Source organism: Vipera ursinii (assembly GCF_947247035.1).
Source record: "Vipera ursinii genome assembly, chromosome: 2".
NCBI lineage: Eukaryota > Metazoa > Chordata > Lepidosauria > Squamata > Viperidae > Vipera > Vipera ursinii.
This window is the reverse complement of record NC_139513.1, coordinates 272,748,394-272,772,228: the sequence shown is the minus strand read 5'-3', so window position 1 is coordinate 272,772,228 and position 23,835 is coordinate 272,748,394. Positions and strand designations below refer to the sequence as shown.

The 23,835-nt window shown below is 36.2% G+C and overlaps 1 protein-coding gene across 1 annotated transcript in view; it reads right to left on the bottom strand.

Annotated features, from left to right (window-relative positions):
- The window catches only part of HCN1 (hyperpolarization activated cyclic nucleotide gated potassium channel 1), a gene marked incomplete at both ends in the record, with an annotated part of 159,038 nt that overhangs the window by 16,729 nt on the left and 118,474 nt on the right, over positions 1-23,835 (bottom strand). The window contains 2 exons of the mRNA XM_083356618.1: positions 1,769-1,915; positions 20,487-20,705. Coding sequence (XP_083212744.1) covers positions 1,769-1,915; positions 20,487-20,705 — 366 coding nt within the window. The remainder of the gene's footprint in view (positions 1-1,768; positions 1,916-20,486; positions 20,706-23,835) is intronic.

Sequence of the window (23,835 nt, the reverse complement as noted above, 5' to 3'; positions counted from 1 at the left end):
AGCTGCCCACTTTTTGTGCAAAGCATTTCATCATTTTCATGTTTGTTTGTTTTTTAATGTTTTCTTCAAAGTGACTATTAGCTCAGTGGCATTTTTTCTAAGTGCAACTCTAATTAATTGAATTGCCCGCCCTCATCTGCAAGGGGAATACAATTCATTATCTGATAAATAGAAAACAGAGTTTGAAAAGGTTAAAAATTGTGAAAGTTGTAACATTTGTCATTCTTTTATTATAACTTTAAAATTAATGAGAGTGGTATTTCAATAAAGCTAATAGAAAATTATTCTTGCAAACAAATAAGAAATTTCCTTGGCATTCAACATTACTCAAGTGAGAAAAACTGAACCTGTCCAAGTTGCACAGTCCATCAGTTCTTAAATGAGTTAAGGTGGCCTAGTTTCACTTTATACTCTGTACTTAATGATTTCACAGGCTACTGCTTAGGTGACTGCAAGTCTAAATACAAAGGCAGAACCTCTTTTTATGAGAACATGCTTCCCATTATATATTATGAGACTGAGCCTTTGAGATGCTTTCTGCCATGTTACGTAGAGAGAAGATGAGAAGGTTGAAATTGCTTGAATTACTGTAGATTTTCTTCTTGGATACCGGAGCTTTACTGATAATTTTCCAATTCAGTGGCTTAGCATGTAATTTTATTGACCATAGCAATCTTCCTATAAAAGAAGCACCAATCACATCTCAAACTTGCCAGTTCACAGCTATGCTAAGTAGGTGATCTTCCTGGATTTAATACCCTGCTGAATACTTTAAAAGAACTATTTCTCCACTGATGGTAGTGGCTGATAGAAATATGCTCACTCCAGAGTTGATGTGGATGACTAACATATACTAAAATTAACAGGGCCAATGAAGCAGCTCCTATTTCTTTAATGCTTTATTCTGTCCTGCTGGCTTTCACTTATGGAGGAACTGACGAAAAGTCTCTACCAACAATAACAGAACAATTCCAATGAAGGCCTTCTTTACTGATCTTCAGCAAATAATAATGGAGTGGAATTTAAATGGTACTCTGAGAGCTGTAATTGAACTAATTTTGCTATGGAGTTGTTTTAAAAAAATAAAACCAAGGTATATAAGAGAGCCACTAAGGTGTTGTAATTAAGGCATCTGGCTAGAAACCAAGCAACTATGATTCTGCTGGGTGGCCTTGGGCTAGTCACTCTTTCTCAGCCCTAGGAAAGAGGCAATGGCAAACTACTTCTGAAATCTTGCCAAGAAACTGCAGTGATTTGTCCAGGTAGTCATTGGGAGTCAAAAACTGACTTGAAGACAAATGTGCTTGCATGTGTGCACATACACACACACATGTGTCATGGAGCTATCATCACTGGTTACTTTTGGATCTGTTTAAATAAAAGGTCCAATTTTATCTGGAAATAAGAATTCATAGGAATGAATTTCTAACTCTACCTGCAGGTTCCAGGCTTCAGATATGAGACATTCCACATGTTATCTATAACTATACATCCAAGTTTATATCTAGTTTGATATAACAGTGGCACCAGGCTATAAACCTGGGAGTATCCTTGAGTCTTGCTTGCCTTAGGTACAAAGCCAAGTGGATGACATTAGAAAGAAGGCAATGGTAAAACACTTCTAAAGCTCTTGTCAAGAAAACTGCTCAAAGCCACAAAACAAAAACAAAACTGTGCATTAAGGAAAGATAAACTTTCTGAAATCTCCTGCAGTTCAAATTGAGAAAGGCTTTTCTTTCCTAGTACATCATCAACACAGCTTTCTTACCTCCCGAAGAGGGTCATTGAGTTCATTAAGAATGCTGTCTTCATCAAAGATCTTGCCTTGGTAACGGTGTTCATAATAATCATGGATTTTTTGACGCATATCTGCAGGTAGCTTGTGAAAGGACATGTATTGTTCAACTTGTTTGTACTAAAAGAAAAAAAATACAAATAATTACTGCAAAGTGTCTTAGAATAATATGAAGAGCCATATATAATGCATTACTAATATTTTAAAATTGTGGTTATCAAAAGGAAAATGCAAGCACAATAGCTTTAAAATTCAGAGTGCTTAGGATTGTGAATGGAAATTATATTTCCTAGTATGCTGTGCTAGAAATATATTTTGCTTTTATTATTTTCTAGTTTATGAAAATTGGACTCAGTGATGACATTTTTCCCAGCCATGGATTGAAGATTGTTTTTTTAATAGAAAACAGGATAACCTTTGTTTTCTTTATACTTTCCAAAAATATTTTTGATTGCCATGCTCCATGAGAAACAGCATTATAATGTGGGGGTTTCTAAGCACAATATTGGAAGAAGACACATGGAAAACATGTAATAGCCTTAAAACAAATTTTATCTTAGTCTACCATTTTGTTTCTAATGGTTACTAACCAGGTACCTCTGAGGTGCTAGCCAGTGGGAGATGTATGTACAATCCCCTACTCTCGTTGCAACTGTTGCACCCTATTCTCTCCATGGAGATGATACTGAGTCATGACATGATAAATCTGTCCTCCATGACTTTATCCAATTCTCTTTTAAAGCCATCCAAATTAATAGCCATCACTACCTTCTGTAGAAATGAATTCCATGAGTTAATTATGTTGCTGTCTGAAGAAGGATATATGGGATTCTTGCTGAATCAGAAGATCAGCTGAATGAACAATGAATGCATCAAGTAGTTTCCTGCAGCTGCATTTATTGCAGCAGAATATTGTTAGTGGAAAACAAGCATAGAGGCATAGTAGCACCAGTTTTTGCATTTAAGATGGTTGATTCATACGAAGATAAGAATTCCTATCTTTCTTCTCAGACAATTTTTATTACATCTAATCAAATTTCTACTTCCAATAAATAAAACAATTTTATGATACTTTCCACAAAGGCTTGGGAAAGATAAGCTTACTTCATTCATTTATTACTCTATATAGCTGATTTTTTAATATTTAAAATTACTGATAATATAATTATTAACTGACAATTACCACAGGCGAGCAACAATAAATATACTACTCTGATCAGCTCATCATGTTGTTTCTGGTCCTTGAGTCTGGTATTATTCTTGCCAGACTGGATTGATTTCACTCCTCCCCTCAACTCAGCACCAAATTCCACCACATTTACAGAACTATTCACCACCAATTTTTGGTTCAAGATATCTTGCTAAGACAATGTTAAAGAATCCCAGCATCTGGGATTCACTCTCCCCTCAACTCAGCACCACATTCCACTATAGTAACTCATATTTTACTTTATTATAAACATAAATACACATATTTATGAATTATATTATATTTTATTCAAAAATTCTTGACAAATCAGGTCATATACTGAAATAGCAATGCTTTATTCTTTCACTTGTATTATTTCCATTTTCTCTCACAAACAGTTGAAAACACATAAAGATAGGTGCTCAAGTTATGACTTTATGGGACTGGGATTACTGTTACTAAGTAATGCGATCCTAAACTGTTGTGTCAAGTGACCACTTCATTTACTGGTAACAGTCCAGGCATTCTTAGTTGTATTGTAGTGCAAAATGTGTGGGTCATTAATCAGGAAACAGAGAAAGTTCCACATAAGAAGCGGGGGGGGGGGAAATACCACAAAAGTGGAAAAGGTCCTTTAAGGCCCAGTGCAGACCGGGAGAGGGAGTACGCAGTGTGGTGTGAACTCAGAAAGGCTGGTGAATGAGGGCATGGGGGGCATTTGATTATAGACGGGCTATAGAAACACCTGTGTGTGCAATTGCAGAGACTGTGGAAAAGAGGATGCAGGATGCATGTGATATGAGGGAGACCAAGGAATAGGGCACAGAGTGTGTGCATGTTTCTGACTGAAAGGAGGTCATGAAAAGAGGGTGTGGGGGGGCAGCAGAGGGGGGAAAGAGGGAGCAGTTTGGGTGAGTGAACAAAGGCTGTGGGGATAGGGGGGGTGGAGACATATCCCTGCAATTTGTAACTTTCCTTGCCAACTTCCCATTGACTTGAGGGTAGGGAAGTTGCAATTGGTGATCATGTGACTGTGGGGTATAGCAACTGTCTGTGTATGTGAGCTGGTTGCTAGGCACCCAAATTTTGTTCATGTGACTGCAGGAGTGCTGCGAAGGCTGGAACTTTCCTTCACTCTGCACTGTCGATGATCACTGAATTTGTAGCTATACAAGTGCAGAACACACATTCTACTCTCAAAATAAGACTTCCTGCATCTGATTGATCACTCACTGACTGACTCACTCACTTGTTTGTCCTCTCCACTTTAACATTTTAAAAATTAAATTTACACATGTATGTGTAGGCTGTTTAATACACACATTTATACCCATTGTATTTTAAATCAGTCTGACACCACAAATTCCTTGTAAGGTAATGCCATTAAAAACGTACTGTCAATAAGACACATCCTAGGACTACTACCAATATAGCTCTGTGATAGCATTTTAAGAACAACAAAATATTCTTCCTATGCAGACCAAAAAAAAGAAAAAAAGAAAGGTTTAACAATTTTGGAAACTTTCAATTTTTCCAATTAAGGAATTATTTCTATAGATGTTGGATTTTTTCCCTTATAGTCAGCACCCCACCAAAACCAACAATGAAGATGACCTTGTCAACCAGTTATGTCAATCCTGCTCATACCACAGAAAAAAAACCTGTAATAAGAGGGAATAAAATAATCATCCCATGAGGGAAAACTAGTGGTCAATCTTTAGGGTTAAGCCAGCCTAACATCCCAGAAAAGTAAGTGGAAAAATGAAGGTCTTCTGTTTTAGAAAACCTTTTGAACAATGATTGTTTCTAAATTGGGGTAGACCCCATGCTGTGTTGATTAAACACAATTAGGCTTTGAGTTATACAAGTTGGAGGCTGTTGAGTTACTTCTCCTAAGCCTTGAACTCTACATACCTTAAAAGAAGGAAGGACAGAGGAATATTTAAAAAAAAATATTGCAGAAAAATCCTTTATACAGCTACCATAAAAGTAGGCAGGGGTTAATGCCTTGTAAGGAATATCTTATCCCTCCCAAAAAGATCCCATTTCTAAGAATGTTAATGCTTTCCAATTCTAACCGGTGGGTAATTTTTTTCTAATTGACTTTAAAATCTCAAAGAGGCTTGAACTGAATGGTGTGCCTAGGAATCGCAAACTGTAAAATCCAATTGAATCATGCCAGCTCTGAATCTTGAATTTCCAATTCAAATTGATTCAGGGCTGATTAGCATATGGCTCTTTTTATGGTTCCCTATGGCTAATTGGAGCATGAAAGCCATGACCTTCTCTTTTTGTTGCCTCTGCAACTTATGTGTGCACTGGCTTTTTGCTGCATTACTTTCACTTTTTTAATGTTATGTACACTGCCATGGGATCCTTTCTGAATAAGAAGCTGCTAATACAGTATAAAACGCATATATACATGGAAATTCCATTTAAGTATCTGTCACTGAATTTGTCCTCAAGTCACGGGTGGCCAGTAAAGAGTCAACTTGAGACCATGGACTAGATGAGTAGACTTATTAACTCTTCCCTATTCCCCAGGCCCCCCAAAAAGTTTGAATTGGATCTCCTTGCTATCCACAATGGGGAAAAATCTCCCATTACCAGTGGAGGTGGCTTTCATTCCATTGTAAATGGCAACTGTAAGTATTTTTATTGTGGCAAATGTGCCCATCTACAAACATTTACATGTGACCTAGTTTTTGCAATGCTTCATTGTTACTCAGTGGTTCTAACCAAATACAGCATATTCATAGACATCCACTGCTAACTATGATGATGGCAAAGAGACAAAACATGCATAGTCAGTGACATTAAAATGCAGGTTCCACCCTTTCAGACCATCTTATCTAAATCCATCAATAGCTGAGTTTGTGTTATTTAGTAGTTTTTTTTTTCATTTGCCCTGCCTTGACCCTCTTCTGCAGACACCTAAGAATATGTCTTCAGCTAACTATAGCAATAGCACTTAGACTTATATACTGCTTCACAATGTTTTACAGCCCTCTCTTTACAGCCCTGTAAAACCTCTGTAAAAGGTAAAGGTAAAGGTTCCCCCGCACATGCGTGCTAGTTGTTTCCAACTCTAGGGGCCGGTGCTTATCTCTGTTTCAAAGCCGAAGAGCTAGCGCTTGTCCGAGGACATCTCCGTGGTCATGTGGCTGGCATGACTAGATGCCAAAGGCGCACAGAACGCTGTTACCTTCCCACCATAGTGGTCCCTATTTTTCTACTTGCATTTTTACTTGCTTTCGAACTGCTAGGTTGGCAGAAGCTGGGACGAGTAACAGGCGCTCACTCTGTTACGCGGCACTTGGGATTCAACCCGCCAAACTGCCGACCTTCTGATCGACAAGCTCAGCGTCCTAACCAACTGAGCCACCGCATCCCTAAAACCTCTGAGTGGTTTACATAGTCAGCATATTGCCCCCAACAATCTGGGTCCTCATTTTACCAATTTCAGAAGGATGGAAGGCTCAGTAAACCTTGAGGCGAGTGAACTCCTGGAGAGAGCAGTGAGATAGCCTGCAGTGCTGCATTCTAACCACAACACCACCAGGGTTCCACCTACCAAGTAGCCTAATTTTTCTATTTTGCAAATTCTAAATTATTTTATTTCTGCCCTGCTTAACCCTATTACCACTACTTCAGATTTTTATTACTATACTGCTAGATCCATACTCCTTGAAGCAGTGTTTCTCAACCATGCTGCTCGAAAATGTGTGGACTTCAACTCCCAGAACTTTGGCTTAGAATATAATTCTAATGAGGTAAATTGTATTTGAGGGCTTTGGCTCATCTGTTTTTAAATCTTTGCAAACCACAGTTCCAACAGAATTTTAAAGTCTCCACATGTCTGGCAATAAGAAATACAAATACAAATTAACTATATGGTTAATTTATACCAATGGAAAGAAAATCAAAAGCTCCATTGTATCCTTTTCTTTTCTTTTTTTATTTTTCCCTTATTTTTTATTTCTCTCATTCTTTTTTTCTTTTTAACTTATATTAATTTTAGGTTTTATATTTGTTTTTAAAATCTTTCCTATGGAAAATTAACATAGAAAATAAAAAATAACAAATGGAAAGATTTAAGTTGGATAAGAAGAATTATGGATTTCAAAAGTATGAAACTTAATTTGATGTAGAGCTCTGTACAAATGAGGATCGCATTACTGCTAAGATGTATAAATTATTATTTAAAATGGAAACAGAACAAACAAAGACTGTATGATGAAATGGGGAAAAAACTTTGCTAGATATAAATGCAAGTGTAAATGTAGATATAGATATGAAAGGGAAATATGTGGAAGAAGGGATAAAATTTACATTGAACTGTAATCTTAAAGATAATTGTTATAAAATGATAGATTGTTGCTACATGATATTAAACAGTTAAAAATGTATAAGAGGATTTCAAATATGTTGAATATGTAGTCAAACTGAGGGAACAATTTTTCATCTTTGTGGACATGTAATAAAGCTAGAAAATATTGCAATCAAGTATTAAGTTTGATACAGAAGGTTTTAAAAGTGAAACCAAAGATTTTTGTTTGGGTTTAATGGACAAACAAATGGAAACAACTTATGGAACTTTGTTGTTATATATGATAATGGCAGTGAGATTTTTATATCCTTAAGGCAGAAGGACGTACAAATACCTACAATGGAAGAATGTATCGTAAAGTTGGTGGAATTGGAGGAGATGGTAAAATTGATATAAAAGACTTTGGCAAACTTTATTTCTACTTGGAAACCATTATTGGACTTTTTTGTAAAAAACTGGAAAAAAATGAAAAGGTGACTTGGGGATTTGATGATTAATATTATATGGTATTATCAATATAATGTAGACAAATGTTAACCTTAAAGTAAAGTCTGATGCATTCTTATATCATATCTGTACCAAAGAAAGTTGGAAGTCTTTTTTTTTTCTATTTTCTTTATGAATGCATAAATAGAAAATTCTCCATTTTTACTTTTGTTTCCTTCTGAACCTTTTTCTTTTTTTAAATTTTCTGTTTATTTATCTTTTAGCTTTGTATCTTTTTGAAAACCAATAAAGTTATTAAAAAACTTTAATAAAATTATTACAATTGGTACAGATCGCAATGGTGCAGACAGTTTCGCCTGCCTCTAAGATGACACAAGTAACACCATTGTTGTGTGAGCTGCACTGGTTGCTGTATGGCTTCTTGGTCCATTTCAAAATGTTGGTTATCACCTTTAAAGCTCTTTATGGCATGGGACAAGGTTATATGAGGCACCGTCTCAACTAATGGGATTGGCACACCCCACTCAATCCACCAGTAGGGGCATGCTGCAGTCTCCCATCAATCAAAGTGTTTTAGCTGGCAGCTCTAGAAGAGTCTTTTCTGCTGCGTTCACTAGTCTTTGGAACATCTTGCCACCTTAAATTAGTTTTGTCCCCAACCTTCGGACCTATTGGAAGAGTCTTAAAACCTGGCTTTGCTGGTTGGCTTGGGATCCTGGCAGGGAGACTCTGTGTTGGAAGCAGCTGGTGGACTAATAGGGAAGATGCCACCACTATACCATTTTTGTCTTTTTTTAGTTTTGCATCTAGTGTTGTTAATATTTTAATATTGATGATTTTAAATGTAAGCCTCCCAAAGTTGCTTTGCACAGTGAGATGGGTGGCATATCAATTTAATAAATAAATTGTAAAGAAAAAAAAAAGAATTCTCTTCTACCCAGATTTTGGAATGTTCTGTTTGTTTTATCAGCTATTTTGCTGTTAAATTAACAAAAGTAAAAACCCCATAGAAGAATCATTGGGTTATTGAAAGAATGACAAATTTACCAAGAAATCTTTTTTTTTGTGCTGCCTGAAAAATGTATTCTGCAAACATGAGAGAGAGCCATCTGCTGAGTCATCATTAATAAGACCTACTTTTGAAAGGGATTAAAGGTTGTTATGGGTAAGGTCACTGTTTAGTCTTCAATACCAGATGTTATAAAAAAAAGATGGATTTACTGTGAGAGTATTGTGACTAATATTGCCCTAATTACTGGAGATTGAGCCAGCTGATCTTGATTGGTTCATAGAAGCCATGCATGGAAAGAGACAGATTCAGAGAGCTAAGCCCAATTGCTCTGCAGAGTGCATTAGCAATATTACAAAGGTTATGTAATGGATACTGACATCAGTGAAGTTATAAGTAACCTAACAACCAGTCTTTGCATCAGAATACCATAATGTTTCCATTATAAAAATGCATACATCTTGAACAGCTCCCAGTCCGTAGGGAACAAGTAAGTAGGGAACAAGATAGTAATTGTAAAACAAACAAAAGTAAATGTAAAACAGACAAACAAACAAAAAACAATTCACATCCACCTCAATATGGTCAGAAAGAGAGGAAAGATAACTAAGATTGCCAGCTCCTGAAACTGCAGCCTAGGATGAGTTAGATGAAATTTTACAGCTATTTTTTCAAAAACAGCCTAATGCCCACCTTCTTGAGATGGGGATAATAAAGCAATCAGTGTATCACAGTCTTGATTTTCCTGAATGAAATTAAAGTATTCCTTACAGCAATCAACTTGCAAAACCCATCTATAAGCATTGTACAGAAATTAACCAATATTTTCAAAAAGTAAAATAATCTGGTAGCTTAATTGAAAAAACTGTAAATTACCAAAAAACTTAAAAATTATATTAAAATCTACACAGTCTACAATTCAGTTTAAATATAAAAAATACTGCATATATTAGTCTATGTATTCTATTATTCTAATTGACTTTCAACTTCATCCTGCATCTAAAAAAATATGCTTGCAATATTCAATCCATGTGAAGTCAGCAGTAAAATGAAAATTGGTTGAGATAATTTCTTGATTTAAAACTCAGTCCTTCCTTTTTTTCAAATTTAGATTTTCAGAATGAAATTACTCAAATTCATAACTATTTACAAAATAATAATAATAATGGGATTTGATATTGATGTTGTTTTTGCAACTTCATTCAGCATTGCCTTTCCTCACTCCTGTTACTCTATTTCTGGACTAACCTGGTAATTCTACTCAACCAGTATTGAATATGAACAGAATGCTCTGCAGCTGGAATTGGATACCTGAATGTGTAACTGAGGACAAGCAAAGGCAATAAAACTATTGTTTTTATTGTAAACGGTCAGACAAACAGAAACTTTATTTTGGTCATTGACCAGTAAAAGTACTTTCAGTAAAAGAAATAACACAAAACCAACCCCTAGTAACAAGATGTATTGGCAATCTTTTGTTGATAAAGCTTACAATATGGTAGCAAAATTTTGCTACTTTTAAAGAAATCAATTTATCTTGATCATTTAGCAGGTAGTGCAAATAAAAAATATAGGATGTTGAGGAAATTTGAATAAAAGAGGGGTAATCAACTGATGGTGAATCATCCTATAGAACTGGCAATACAGAAGAACATAAGATGTTGATTCTGTGGTACTTCTAGCACAGGGGCAGTATTGGGTTTTCCTATATTTCCCATCCAGGATAGCTTTAGGGAGAGTAGACAATGGTTCAGAAAAGAGGCTTGGATGGCAGAGATCCCTCCTGTTCCCTATTGCCTTTTTGATATTAACAACTAAAATCCTTGTGGCTCTCCAACTCGTCATCATTAATATAAGGTGAGCCAGTCTTTATTCCTCTGAAGTAAATGGAGTTACACTCATTGTATTGAAGAAAAAGATAACAGAGGGGAAAGCAACTTCATGGGAAGAGTGCAAGACTCTAATTTTCTTCAGAGGATTCACTCAGACTGAATAGATTTCTCAGTCACTGAATTGTAAAGGAAAACTGTGAAAAACATGTGTATATTGATTATTGAAATGTAGCTTTTCATTACCAAGCATCAGTTAAATGATATTATGAAGAGTAATTAATGGGGAAGAAGTAGACTAGACATGACAGGAAGAAGACCGGGTACAGACTTAAACATAATAATTGCATTCTTTTTCTAATGTAGTGAAAGTAGCACCTACCATCCAAGAGTCTTCCACAAAAGGAAATATTTATTATTAACTTGTCACTTTTAAATGCACAGCATTTCTGATAGAGAAAAGACTAAGTGAAGTGAAAAACAAACGAGCAACATGCTGCTCAGTGTAATTGGTTTACAAAGCAGCAGGTTAAATTTCTGCCACAAAGATCCTTGAGCTCCTTCAAAATCTTTAAAATTAGCAAAGGAAAGTTTTGCTCTGCTAGGGTCCAGTTAGAAAGGACTATATAGTCTATCACAGTCAGCTAATCCTTGGAAGGGTGTATAAATGCCTGTAAGGTTCTTTATTCAATGTTTTTCCTTTGTTCTTTAGGTGAAACAGAAGGTTCGATGCTTTCATTTCTATGTTTGAATAAACACAGTTAATAATTATTAATTAGTCAATTCAGTGTTCAAATCTGGATATTTAACTATGCTTTGGCTTGAAACAAGTTATTTTTGAAATTTTGTTTCACAAAATCAGTTTATTTTATAAAATTAAATTAAGAGGACTGAAACATAAATGTGTTAAATACATGAATGGTAAATATTCAACTGAATTTGTTGAACCAGTTTAGCCATCCTTTTATTATCCCTAGACTGTATACTAAGAACACATGTCTGTTTATCTGTCTATATCACTCTCTCTGTCCCTTGTCCTAGTCCAGGGGTAGGCAACCTTGGCTCTTTAATGACTCATGGACTTCAACTCCCAGAGTTCCTGAGCCAGCCATGGGAATTGAAGTCCACGAGTCATAAAAGAGCCGAGGTTGCCTACCCCTGTTCTAGTCCCTTCAAAGCAGATACTTTTTCTTCCAGGCAATTCTAACTGTATTCTATAAACACACATGTGCACCTTATAGTGCTCCTCTCATCTTGTCACTTTCTCCTACTTATTAATGAGACAGTCTCCTTACAGTTGGGTCTTTTACATAAGAACTGCCTGCAGTAATTTATCGAAACTAAGCTGACACAAAGAACTCATTTGCCTTTCACTTTCTCACCTTCTCTGTGTTTTCTCCTTGCATTCCATGTAATTAGAAAGTATTGTGCAGAAGTCCTTAAATAATGGATTGCTTCCCACAAACTTTGCTATGTGGTACAATCAGCTGTATGGGTTTGCATGCCCCGTCTGGGAAATTCTACTCAAGAGTTCCTTCTGTTTCTCTGGGTTTTACATTTGTCCTAATTCAGAACTGCTAATCACTTCTAGGTACATTGGCTAAATAATTGCTTTTATGCATAATTCAAACCAAATATCTCAGAAACAGAGTAGGGGGTCTAACACTGTTAAAGATATGAGACATTATCTGCCAATAAAATTAATGGGACTGAAAGCAGCTTAAAAATCCATAGCTTTTGCTGGACAGTGCTCAACCTGGGCATGCCTATATTCTAAACCGTTTACATAGTCATATGCTTCAAGATTCACTTCAGGGAATAGGGAGACCTATTTAGGAAGGAGATCCAAACTCTGGGATACTTTCATCTCAGTTTTCAATATATGCTGTGGAAAAATAAAATTATTTAAAAAATGTATTATATATGTAAACAGTTAAATTAGATGTGATTAAACTGTAAACGTGAGGAAAAGCAAATCTGACAGAACAACACGCGGGAACTTTGACAGCTGTCAAAGTTCCCCCCCGCACAGCGCAGGCGCAGCCACTGACAGCTCATGGCTGTCAAAACACCGGACCATGCGGAAGCCTAAGCTGTCAAAGAGAGGACGACGCAGATTGGTCCGGATTGACGCGGCGCCAAAATGAACACTCCTGATTGGCCCTCGCTGACAGCTGCCAGCTATAAAAGCCGGCAAGGTTATTCTATGTTTGCCTTGCTCTAAATAAAAACCTGTTAGTACTAGCCTGTCGTCCCGAGTGGTCCTTCGGCTACTTCAAAAAATACTTGAAATCATTAAAACTACTCAGAGGGAGGGAGGGAGAGAGAAAGAGAGAGAATATAAAGGTAAATAATTTAAGCTGACTTTTTTAAAGAACTCACTCCAGTGAATTAAGTCATAAAAGCTTGTCAAGCAAGCTCACCCAAGAAGAGGGGAGAGCTGGACTCAATGTTGCCATGAAATTTGGCATGAGAGCCCAGGGAAGATATGTCTTCACACTTCTCTCTTTTTCACATCAACCTGTTGGAAATTCCCATAGCTATTTTGTGGGTTTCTTTTGTAATTGGTATTTCACTGTTGCTGGGCTCCCTCAAATACCTTGCTGGGAAAAATCTTGCCCTTCAAATGTTGAAAGTGAAAAAAAAAACATTCTGTTTTTATTTTAAAAAGTATTGCCTCTTTTCCTTACATTTTTAACAGCCACACTTTGGAAAAGCTTGCGTAACATCTAGATATCTAGAAAGACAGAAATGAATCAATCTGTTCCTCCCAGGAATACGTTCCTGAGAAGTCAACGCCCACTTTTTAGCCTGGAAAGATATTTCAACTGAACAACTCCAAAATCTAAAAAAAGCAGTAGCATTTGCACATATCAGTGTCCTACCAACAGCTGTACTTGAGAGCACATGCAAACACATTATTTATGAGCTAAGAGTATGCCCTTGTGACTCCAGTGAATCCATCCCATATCCTGTTAACACTGTGCCTTGTAATATGATTCTTTATAACTCCCTATCTGGTGAAGCATCCCAGCAATTTTGCTCAATTTTTATGTATGATCACTTTCATCAAATCAGTTTGATTCTGTTGCCTTGAATTTATGATCTTCAAGTCCTTACATGGCATGGGTCCGGGTTACCTCAGGGACCACCTGCTGCCGGCGTCAACTTCCCTCCGCCCAGTACGTGCCCACAGAGAGGGCCTCCTCAGGGTGCCTCCGGTCAGGGAATGCCGACTGGCGGCCCCCAGGGGGAGGGCCTTCTCTGTGGGCGCTCCGGCATTATGGAACCAACTGCCGGTGGAGCTCCGGATGACATCAGACCTCCGAACCTTCCGTCGCGGGTTGAAGACCCACTTATTTGAATTAGCTGGTCTGGCCTGATGGGGGATTATGGGTTTTTAAATTTGGTGTTTTTAGTATTGTATTATTGTTTTTAACTGGGCACTGGTTTAATTTCCTTTTAACTTTTGTATTGTTATTTATATATGCCCTGTGAACCGCCCTGAGTCCCTAGGGAGAAGGGCGGTATAGAAATCAAATAAAACATAAACATAAAACATAGTTGTTTTTTGTTATACCTTCTGTAAAACACATCCTGACATATTTTATATTATATTTAACTTGAAAAGTAACCTTTTAATTATTTTGTTAACTCATATTGTTGTGGACAGCGACTGTAGTAGAGACTACTATAACTACTTGGACCAATTTAATCTTCATCTGAATTAGTTTTAATAAATCTCATATATATATATAAATTTTATGTTCAAATTAATTTTCACAAAATGAATGGAAGCTCTGTTTAGGTGAGAAAAAAGGGCTGCGTAGCATATTAGATTTGATTTTGAAAAAAATAATACTTTGGAATACATGGGTAAATAGCATTGGTCTGCACTCTTCAAAGCAGCTGCACATGACAATATTCAATATTTCCCAATATTATGAAAACTGGTGCTGTGTAAAATCTGCTTCATGGTTTCTCCAAAAAGATTTCATTGACAAAAGTTTCTGTGCTATTGCCTTACTGGCATATGCTTGACAATTTCTTCCAAATTTCTGTTGGTAGCACTTCAGAGTTTATTGTTAGAAGAAGCACTGCCAACTATGTTTTTACGCAGCAAATGTCACATTTTCCCAATCTGGTGGGGGAAAAAAATAATATGGGATGAGTTCCTTCCTGATCTTATGAAGCTCTAGAGCAGTGTTTCTCAACCTTGGCAATTTTAGAATGCATTGATTTCAACAGTGTGAAGTTCAAGTCCACATATCTTAACATTGACAAGGTTGACAAGCACTGCTCTAGATCTTTGAAAGGACAATTGTAGAACGAAACATTGGAGACCCATGCGCATAAATTCCTTGGCTGCAAGAACATCTTATTCTTTTCATATGAATGGCAACAAAATCTCTTCCTTTCCCCAGGAAATACACTGCTCCACAAAATCCCTAGGATACCACTCTCAAAACTTTTTGTAAAGCAAGAAAAGCTTGGACCTTTAGGAGCATTTGGAGACATAAATCTCTGTGGTGGATTTTTTTAAAACTCTCCTATATATTTTTCCTCCTATTTTTCCCTTTATGTTATTATCATACCTTTATTTATTTGTATCCTGCTTTTATTATTTTAACAAATAACTCAAGGTGGAGACCATATCCAAGACACTTTCCTCCTCCTATTTCCCCCACAACAAGAACCCTGTGAGGTGAGTTGTGCAGAGAAAGAGTGAATGGCCCAAAGTCATCCAATGGCTTTTGTAGTTAAAGCAGGACTGGAACACATTCATGGTCTCCAGCTTTCTAGCTTGGTGCCTTATCCACTAAACCAAACTGGCTCACTATTTTATTATGATTATTAATACTTTATGATTCATTTGGATTTCAGCTACCCGGATGCTAGAATTGAGCAGAATATATACATGGGCATGTGTGTGTGTGTGTGTGTATGTGTGTGTGTGTGTGTATAAATAAAATAAATACAAAATAAAAATCTAAATAAATTATAGAAGGAAGTTCTCTTTCAATAAATTGAATGAGAACTGATGAAAAACATGTGGTTGTGTTTTTTTTATAAAAAAGGTCTATTTAAATGTTTGCTAATTATACTGTGCTGTCTGAAACTATTAAAATTAGATATTTATATCAGGAGACAACAGTAAGTAAATTCAGCTATTACCACTCCCCTGGTTTTACCTGAAATATAAATTAAAATGTTAGAATATCAACCAGCATAATAGTTATTGACATGTGTGAAACATGAGATGTGAATTAGCTTTTGCATCTAGAATCTGCCTGTATAATGAGCTGGACGCCATGCACCAGAAGATAAAATCATTAGATTTAGTTTTCTACAAAATTACCTATCAACCAATTTCATTTTGTTGGAAAGAAGGTACAGTAGCAATGAGCTTACCATGCATTTTCTGTAGAAAACTATGAGAAAATTAATGTATAATGCAAGCGGAGGAGATATTTGCATCTAAGAAAGAACAGTTTGCCTATGCCTTTATAATCAGGGTCGTACAGGTCATATTCCAATAGGATTTAACTGAAAATTATAATTTAACTGCGTATTGCACAAAGATGCACAATTCTTTACTTTCCTTAGAGATTTTATATTAATTTGCAGGAAGTTTCTATTCAGGAAATGCTATTCTTTCTCTTTGGGTAGCTAGAAATCCAGATTAGAAAGCTACACTACAACTGCCATAATTCCCTTCCAGCATAGGTGATGGGTCTGCTGGCCCTAAGAGGATATAATTCCAAAGCATAAGAAAGGTAACAAGCTGAGGATTGTAAAACTAAAAACAGTCTGCATAAAAGAAAGGCATTTTGTTAGATGATAAAATATATGTACTTTGCACTCAAATAATTCCAGGCACAATGCTTTTGTCTGTTACAAAGATTAATAGCACCCATGCTTGACTAATGTAATGCATTCTATGTATTACTTTCTGACTGGACTTGAATTTTAATCAGCACAGACTTCAGCATTAGACAGTCTAAGAAAGAACCAGAAAAGACCATATATGCATTTTATTAGCTGCTGGTATTTTTCTGGATAAAGCACATAATAATGACATTGAAGTCCTAATGGTATGACTCCAGGGTACTTCAGGCTTTTCTTCATGGTTACCCCTGCCCACCTACCCAAGTCCAAGTTTCACTGAGGTCATCAAAGGAGGTTCAGCAACAGGGGCTTGTCTTTTGTGAGATCCCAGAGTCAAGCTTTCCCTGTAGCTGTGCCAATTTTTAAAAGGCAATCCTAGCTGAATTGAGAAGACTGACCTCTGTCTTGGTTTTCCAAAAAGTCTTCAAAACACCTCATGACCCTATGGATCACACCAAACAGGCCTCCCTCTCTTTCATAGTTTCCTGGAGTTCCCTCCCCCCCCCAAAAGAGCAGTTTTTATTTGGAATAAAGGTAAAGGTTCCCCCACACATGCGTGCTAGTCGTTTCCAACTCTAGGGACCGGTGCTCATCTCCGTTTCAAAGCCAAAGGCTTTGTCCAAGGACGTCTCTGTGGTCATGTGGCCGGCATGACTAGATGCCAAAGGCGCACGGAATGCTGTTACCTTCCCACCGGAGTGGTCCCTATTTTTCTACTTGCATTTTTACGTGCTTTTGAACTGCTAGGTTGGCAGAAGCTGGGACGAGTAACAGGCGCTCACTCTGTTACGTGGCACTCGGGATTCGACCCGCCAAACTGCCGATCTTCTGATCGACAAGCTCAGCGTCCTAACCCACTGAGCCACCACGTCCCTTTATTTGGAATGGAATTCAGTAATTTTATGTAGGACAGTGATCTGGGAAAAGTTCCTCTCCTTGAATGATGTGGTCCAATTTTGATTTCTTGCTGGCTACTATTTAATAAACTACAAAGCAAAATAACATAATTTCAATTTAATTCTGCTTAAAGAAAGCAATGCTTTCTACAGCAGAAGTGTTTTTGTGAGTAATCACAGGAAATCTTTTTTTTTAAAAAATGGCACGATTATGAAAACTGTGAACAACAATATAAATAGTTGATGCTGATGCTATTTTCTGTCACACAAAATCTGTTTTTCCATAGTCGGCAAGATACTCAAAAATGCAAAATGACGTTGATTCATGGAACAGAGAAATAAATAAGTACCAATTTTGTTTTTTAACTTATTTTTTAAAATGACAATTGAATTGTGGATTAATATATTATTTCATGTCTCCTGATCTGCATGTTCTAAAAAATGGCAATATTTATGTTTGCCTTTCCAATCTAGCTATTGTCTAGCTAAGTAGACTGTTATTGGCTATTATTTTGTCAAGAATGTCCCTAGGCTTAGGTTGGCCACAGAAGCATTATTGGAAATGTATGTTAGAAACAGATATTTTGCTAGTAATCATTTATTAATTTTTAACTAAAATAATTTTTGTAATAACATTAAAGGCCAGTGGGGGAGCACGTGGCAGGCACTGAGGGGAACAAGTCTATTAAAATCCCTGACTACCCACTTTGTTTGTGAATTTATAAGCCGTTCCAATTGTTGCCAATTCTTAGGAGCATACATAATTGAAACTATGCATAAGAACAAATAAGGAAAGAAACAAATGCTTACAACAACCCAAATAAATCATAACTACATACCCATATTTATAATTTATTACCCAACAAACATTAACAATCCATTAATGACAAACATGTCACCACTTAAAGAAGAAATAACTTCATAAAATATACACCTCTGGTGCCTTTTGGGATGGACCGGTTTAATAGCCTCTGATTGTCTAGCAGGACCATATCGATCTTGGGGGCAATGCTATTTCAGAGAAAGGAAGTAGGAACTAGAAAAAACCTCATGGATAGCATTGATCCCAATCCTTCAGGTACAAATATGCAATTAAACCTGAACACCTGTTGTATGGTAAAAAAAAGTTTGAAAAAAATAAGAATTTGATATAAATATTTCCATAAGCACTGTCTCTCTACAAGGAAATCTAACTTCCTTCTTCTCCTGACAATGGTTCTTAATGTATATTTGAAGGCAAATAAACAGGGAACACAACTCTTCAGTGGCTACCAGGAAAATGGACAAAGGGAGACAGAATATAGCTATTATGGGATGAAGAAATAGATAATGAGAACCATTTTCTCCTCTTCCTTAATTTTCTTAGACAGTGGAAAAAGCACTGGCTCATATGTAACATCACTTATGAAAGTGTGTGGTTCTTCTAACTGTAAAACTACTTTAAGCTGGAACGACATTTATATGCTTAACATGCTTAGTTAATATCCTAATATAATTATTCCAAGTAGCATACTTCAGAATTTCATAGCTCAAAACACAGTCAAACATTATATCTGTTAAATATGCAATTCTGAAGCAACATTTGGAATTACTGCTAGCCAAGAAAAGATGATTTCTTGGAAATCTGGTGCAAATAATAATATGGGTGAAAAATAAAAGTTAATCTTTGGAATGGCTATATAAGGCTATTAAGATAGCTTGTTTAAAAAAGATTTTTTTTCCTCCAAGCATATTGCTCAATGGACATTTTGTATAAGCCTTGAAAGGCAGCACCACAGCAGGAAAACCTGATGAAATCCAGCATTTATTTTATTTATACTATTACTTTCATGTGCAGACTCAATGACAATTTATTTTAAAGCTCTCTCTCTCTCTCTCTCTCTCTCTCTCTCTCTCTCTCTCTCTCTCTCTCTCTCTCTCTCTCTCTCTCTGTCTCTGTGTGTGTGTGTATAATAAAACTATATAATGCTACTTGAGTTAGAACATTGCATTTTAAAATTATTTTATTTTAATCCTGGCTTGACTGATTTTATATGCTATTCTTTTACTGAGGAACTCTGGGAGATGAAGTACCAGAAGAGACATCTGGAACACCATTAGAAGAAGGCTCAGAGGCCCTTGTGAATGGTTCAGTGCAGGGGTCTTCAGAATTGGCCCTTTTATGACTTGTGGACTTCAATTCCCAGAAATCCTCAGCCAGGCATGCTGGCTGAAGAATTCTGGGAGTTGAAGTCCACAAATCATAAAAGGGCCAAGTTTGAACACCCCTGGTTTAGTTGTTGGCTGTACCATCATCTTGTTCCTTACTTTGTTATTGTCTTATTTGTTTTTGTTGGTTTTATCTGTTCTGAACTATATTGTATTTTATTCTACTTATCATATTATGAACTACCTAGAGTCATTCTAGGGACACCTCCTAAATCAATTAAATTGAATTTACTTTTATATTTGTACAACATATTTAGAATAAGTTAAAACCAATATGTCTTTCCCTTTCATTTACTGATCCTTCAAACACAAGAAAAGATAGACTGAGATTCTTTCTGGCATGGTGGCTTATGATGGGCACTTACTATCTTTATCCAACAAATCTTGAGAAACTAGTCTCAAGTGAACTTGGGGAAAGTCTAAAATTCCTAGGAAATTTTTGAAATGTACTGGCCTTGGTTTGTGAGTCCTTAAATAGATCAGAATGGATTAGCTGAAGAACTATCTAACCCTTACATTCTAAGAATGCAGATAGTACTCCAACTTGCTGATGCTTAAATATGGAGGTGGGAATTTTTGGAAATGGCATCTGTTGGACACTTCATGTTGAAGTGTAATACAAAATTATTATGTCTTTCAGACTGCATTATTTCAAATTCAAAGTGAATGTTAGTGCTTAGTTGAGGAGGGCAAGGAAAAATCTGAAAAGAAATTATATGTATTTTTCAATTTCACTTTTATCTCTGAATGAATGATTCCATTTATCAGCAATTTTAACTACTTCAAACAGCCATATTTTAGTCAACAGAATCTATGAGATCCGTTTTCTTTTCAGTGACAAGCATCAAAGCTAACAAGATTTGAAACTAAAAGAGTACCATTGCTAAACATTACCTTCTCTTGATACTGACGACGGGATGAATCCAAAGACTGAATCAGGGCTGTGGCATGTCCAACAAACATGGCATAACAGGTGGCCCCCACAATCATGCTCAGCATGGTTATCCAGAGATCTGACATGCTCACAGGGGCTCTGGCTCCATACCCAATGCAAAGCATATGGCTCATAGCTTTGAAGAGTGCGTAGGAATACTGCTTCCCCCAGGAATTATTCTGTAAAAGAGGAGGGGAAGGGAGAACAGAAGAAATGCTTGAGAACAAAGGAAAATAGCTTTAGGAGAATAACAGCCTTCTTATCCCAGACGAAGCACCTCCGCATTACAACTTTCATAAATAAATAAAGATCTTAGAGAAGTGGGTTGAGATTCATATAATCACAAATCAGGCATTTACACACAATGAACTTTCTCCTTCAAAGGATGACTAGCAAGTATTCAAGGTTCTCAGAATTTATAATGCCTTTATCATTGCCAACTTCTATAAAACATTAATAAAATTGAATTTGGAAAATGAACATGTAAAACACTGTATGATCCAGTGGGCAAGGAATTTTGGGCATAATGTGATGTTTGAAGAATGGGAGAATATGTGGATAAAGGGCTTAAAATTTACATTAAATTATAACCTAAAATAAAATTTCTACAAAATGATGTATTGCTGGTATTTAACGCCGGATAAGTTATCTAGAATGTTTAAAGATATTTCAAATGAATGTTGGAAATGTAAATGTAAAGAAGGGACTTTTTATCATTTATGGTAGACATGTGATAAGGCAAAGAAATATTGGAGTAGGATTCATATATTAATGCAGAAAATTCTTAAAGTGAACATAAAGATTAAACCAGAAACTTTCCTTCTGGGTCTAATGGAAAGAGAACTGGAAAAAAATTTGGAACTCTGATTTTATATATGATGACAGCAGCAAGATTGCTCTGTGCACAAAAGTGGAAGGATGCTTCGATTCCTATCATGGACAAATGGTTACAAAAGCTGATGGAATTAGCAGAGATGGACAAATTGACTGTGCTGATAAAAGAAAAGAATATAAGTACTTTTATTTCTACTTGGAAACTGCTTCTGGACTTTGTGCTTGAGGTGGAAAAAAATGATATGATTTTGGGTTTTACCAATTAGACTGACGATACAGAAATGGCTAATGCATAAAAGGTAAAGGTAAAGGTTCCCCCGCACATGCGTGCTAGTCGTTTCTGACTCTAGGGGCCGGTGTTCATCTCTGTTTCAAAGCCGAAAAGCCAGCCCTTGTCCGAGGACGTCTCCATGGTCATGTGGCCAGCATGACTAGACGCCAAAGGCGCATGGAACGCTGTTACCTTCCCACCGTAGTGGTCCCTATTTTTCTACTTGCATTTTTACGTGCTTTCAAACTGCTAGGTTGGCAGAAGCTGGGACGAGTAACAGGCACTCACTCTGTTATGCGGCACTCGGGATTTGACCCGCCAAACTGCCGACCTTCTGATCGACAAACTCAGCGTCCTAACCCACTGAGCCACCGCGTCCCTGGCTAATGCATACTTCTACAGAAATGTAAAAAGTTGAGATTTTATTTTAACGTCTGATTTTACTGCAACAGAGAGATTTGGAAGTCAATGCCTTTTGTTTCTTCCCCTCCCTTTCTTCACACCTTTTTTGTTTTCCTTTTTTCTACTGTTGTCCCCTACTATTTGCTTTTGTTTTTTCACATTTTATGTTATAAATGAATAAAACTAATAATAAAAAAGAATGTATAATGCCTTTTCATACATGAAATATAAATGCTACATATGTATTACAAAAAATATTATACAATTATTTGTTCATACACTTACGTACATGGATGTACGTGCCATCCATGCATGTGTATGTGTTTATGTATGTATGTTTATGTGTTTGTACACATACAGACATGTAGACATGCACATGCACACTAATGTATTAAAATATTTAGATAAACCTGACTATGCAACTAGAACAACTGTCTGTAGCTTTCTCTCCTCTAGCCTCTTCAGGTAATAGATTGCAAATGTTGATCGCACAACATCTGTTTGGTTCAGAACTCATAAAATTATAGGAATATATCCTGCTCTGGGATTCTAATTTGATAGACATATTACAGTTATTCAAAATTCTTTCATGGGGCACAAATATCTAGGAAGTAAAATTAGATAGCCTAAGTTTATCAAATCCAAGATAATTTATCTATTTGAAGTATCATAGTTTTTCCTGAAATGCTCACTTTGGTTCAAGGCACATGAATAAGAAAAATAAAATAATAATAAAAATGTTTGAAAGGGAATCCTGAAATCCCAAATGTTCAGATAGTGCTCTTTTTTTTAACCAGTTGTATTTTATGTCCTTTAATTCCAGTGCTGTTAATTCTTGGGGGGGGGGGTTGCGCAGAAACTCTATTCAAAACCTTCATTTAAGCATGCCATATCACAAATGCATTTTTTGGGAGGGGTTGATGGGGGAGTGATAGAGACCCCTGCCTTTATTACCAACCTGGTGGCATTTTGAGCTCCCTTCTACACCTCTAAAGGCCTCCATATTTTCTATGGATTGTTGCAGAGGCTGAACTACAGTTCCACAATAGATATAGAAATCTATGCATTTAATTGAGATACTTTGGAAGGGTTTTTTTCCCCCACAGTGGGAGCAATGACATTGTTTGAATACATAGAAGCATAGATATTTCCATGCTATCTTACCTTTTTCTTTAACCCTCAAGATCAATCATGAGAATTTAAAGATCTAGTACAATTGTTCATTCTAGTTACTGATATCAGCAAAGTCTGAACTAGAAATACATTCTTCCAGCTGCTTAATGCTTCTTTTAATAATAGTTCACAAAGGAAGAATTATTTTTAAGGGAAATGAGGTCATTAAAACCAAATTTATATTTGATTGCATGGGTTCAAATATGAATATAAGACCTGAGCATGAAAACAGCATGGACTGCATGCAATATATTATGTCTATTTTCATAACCAGGATTATTGGACATTTTTCTTAGAATTAATAAGTTTTAAAAGCTTCTGAAACATTACTAAATTAAAAAAATACTTTGTTACTCAAAATCCTACTTTTTTCTCAAAGGAGAAAAACAACACACTATAAATACTTATCACTGCCTTCAGATTAGTAGTAATCCATTTTAACTGAATTAAACAGAGAAACATTAATCCAAGGAGAGAAATAAACTATTAAAGACAGTAATTGTGACAAATACCAAAGCTGTTTATCCGAGGATTGATTATATAATCAAGCCTGAGGGTACCAAAAAAAACCTTCACATTTGTAAAAAGCAGTGATCACTGATTATTTGCAATTAATCTACCAAGTCTAA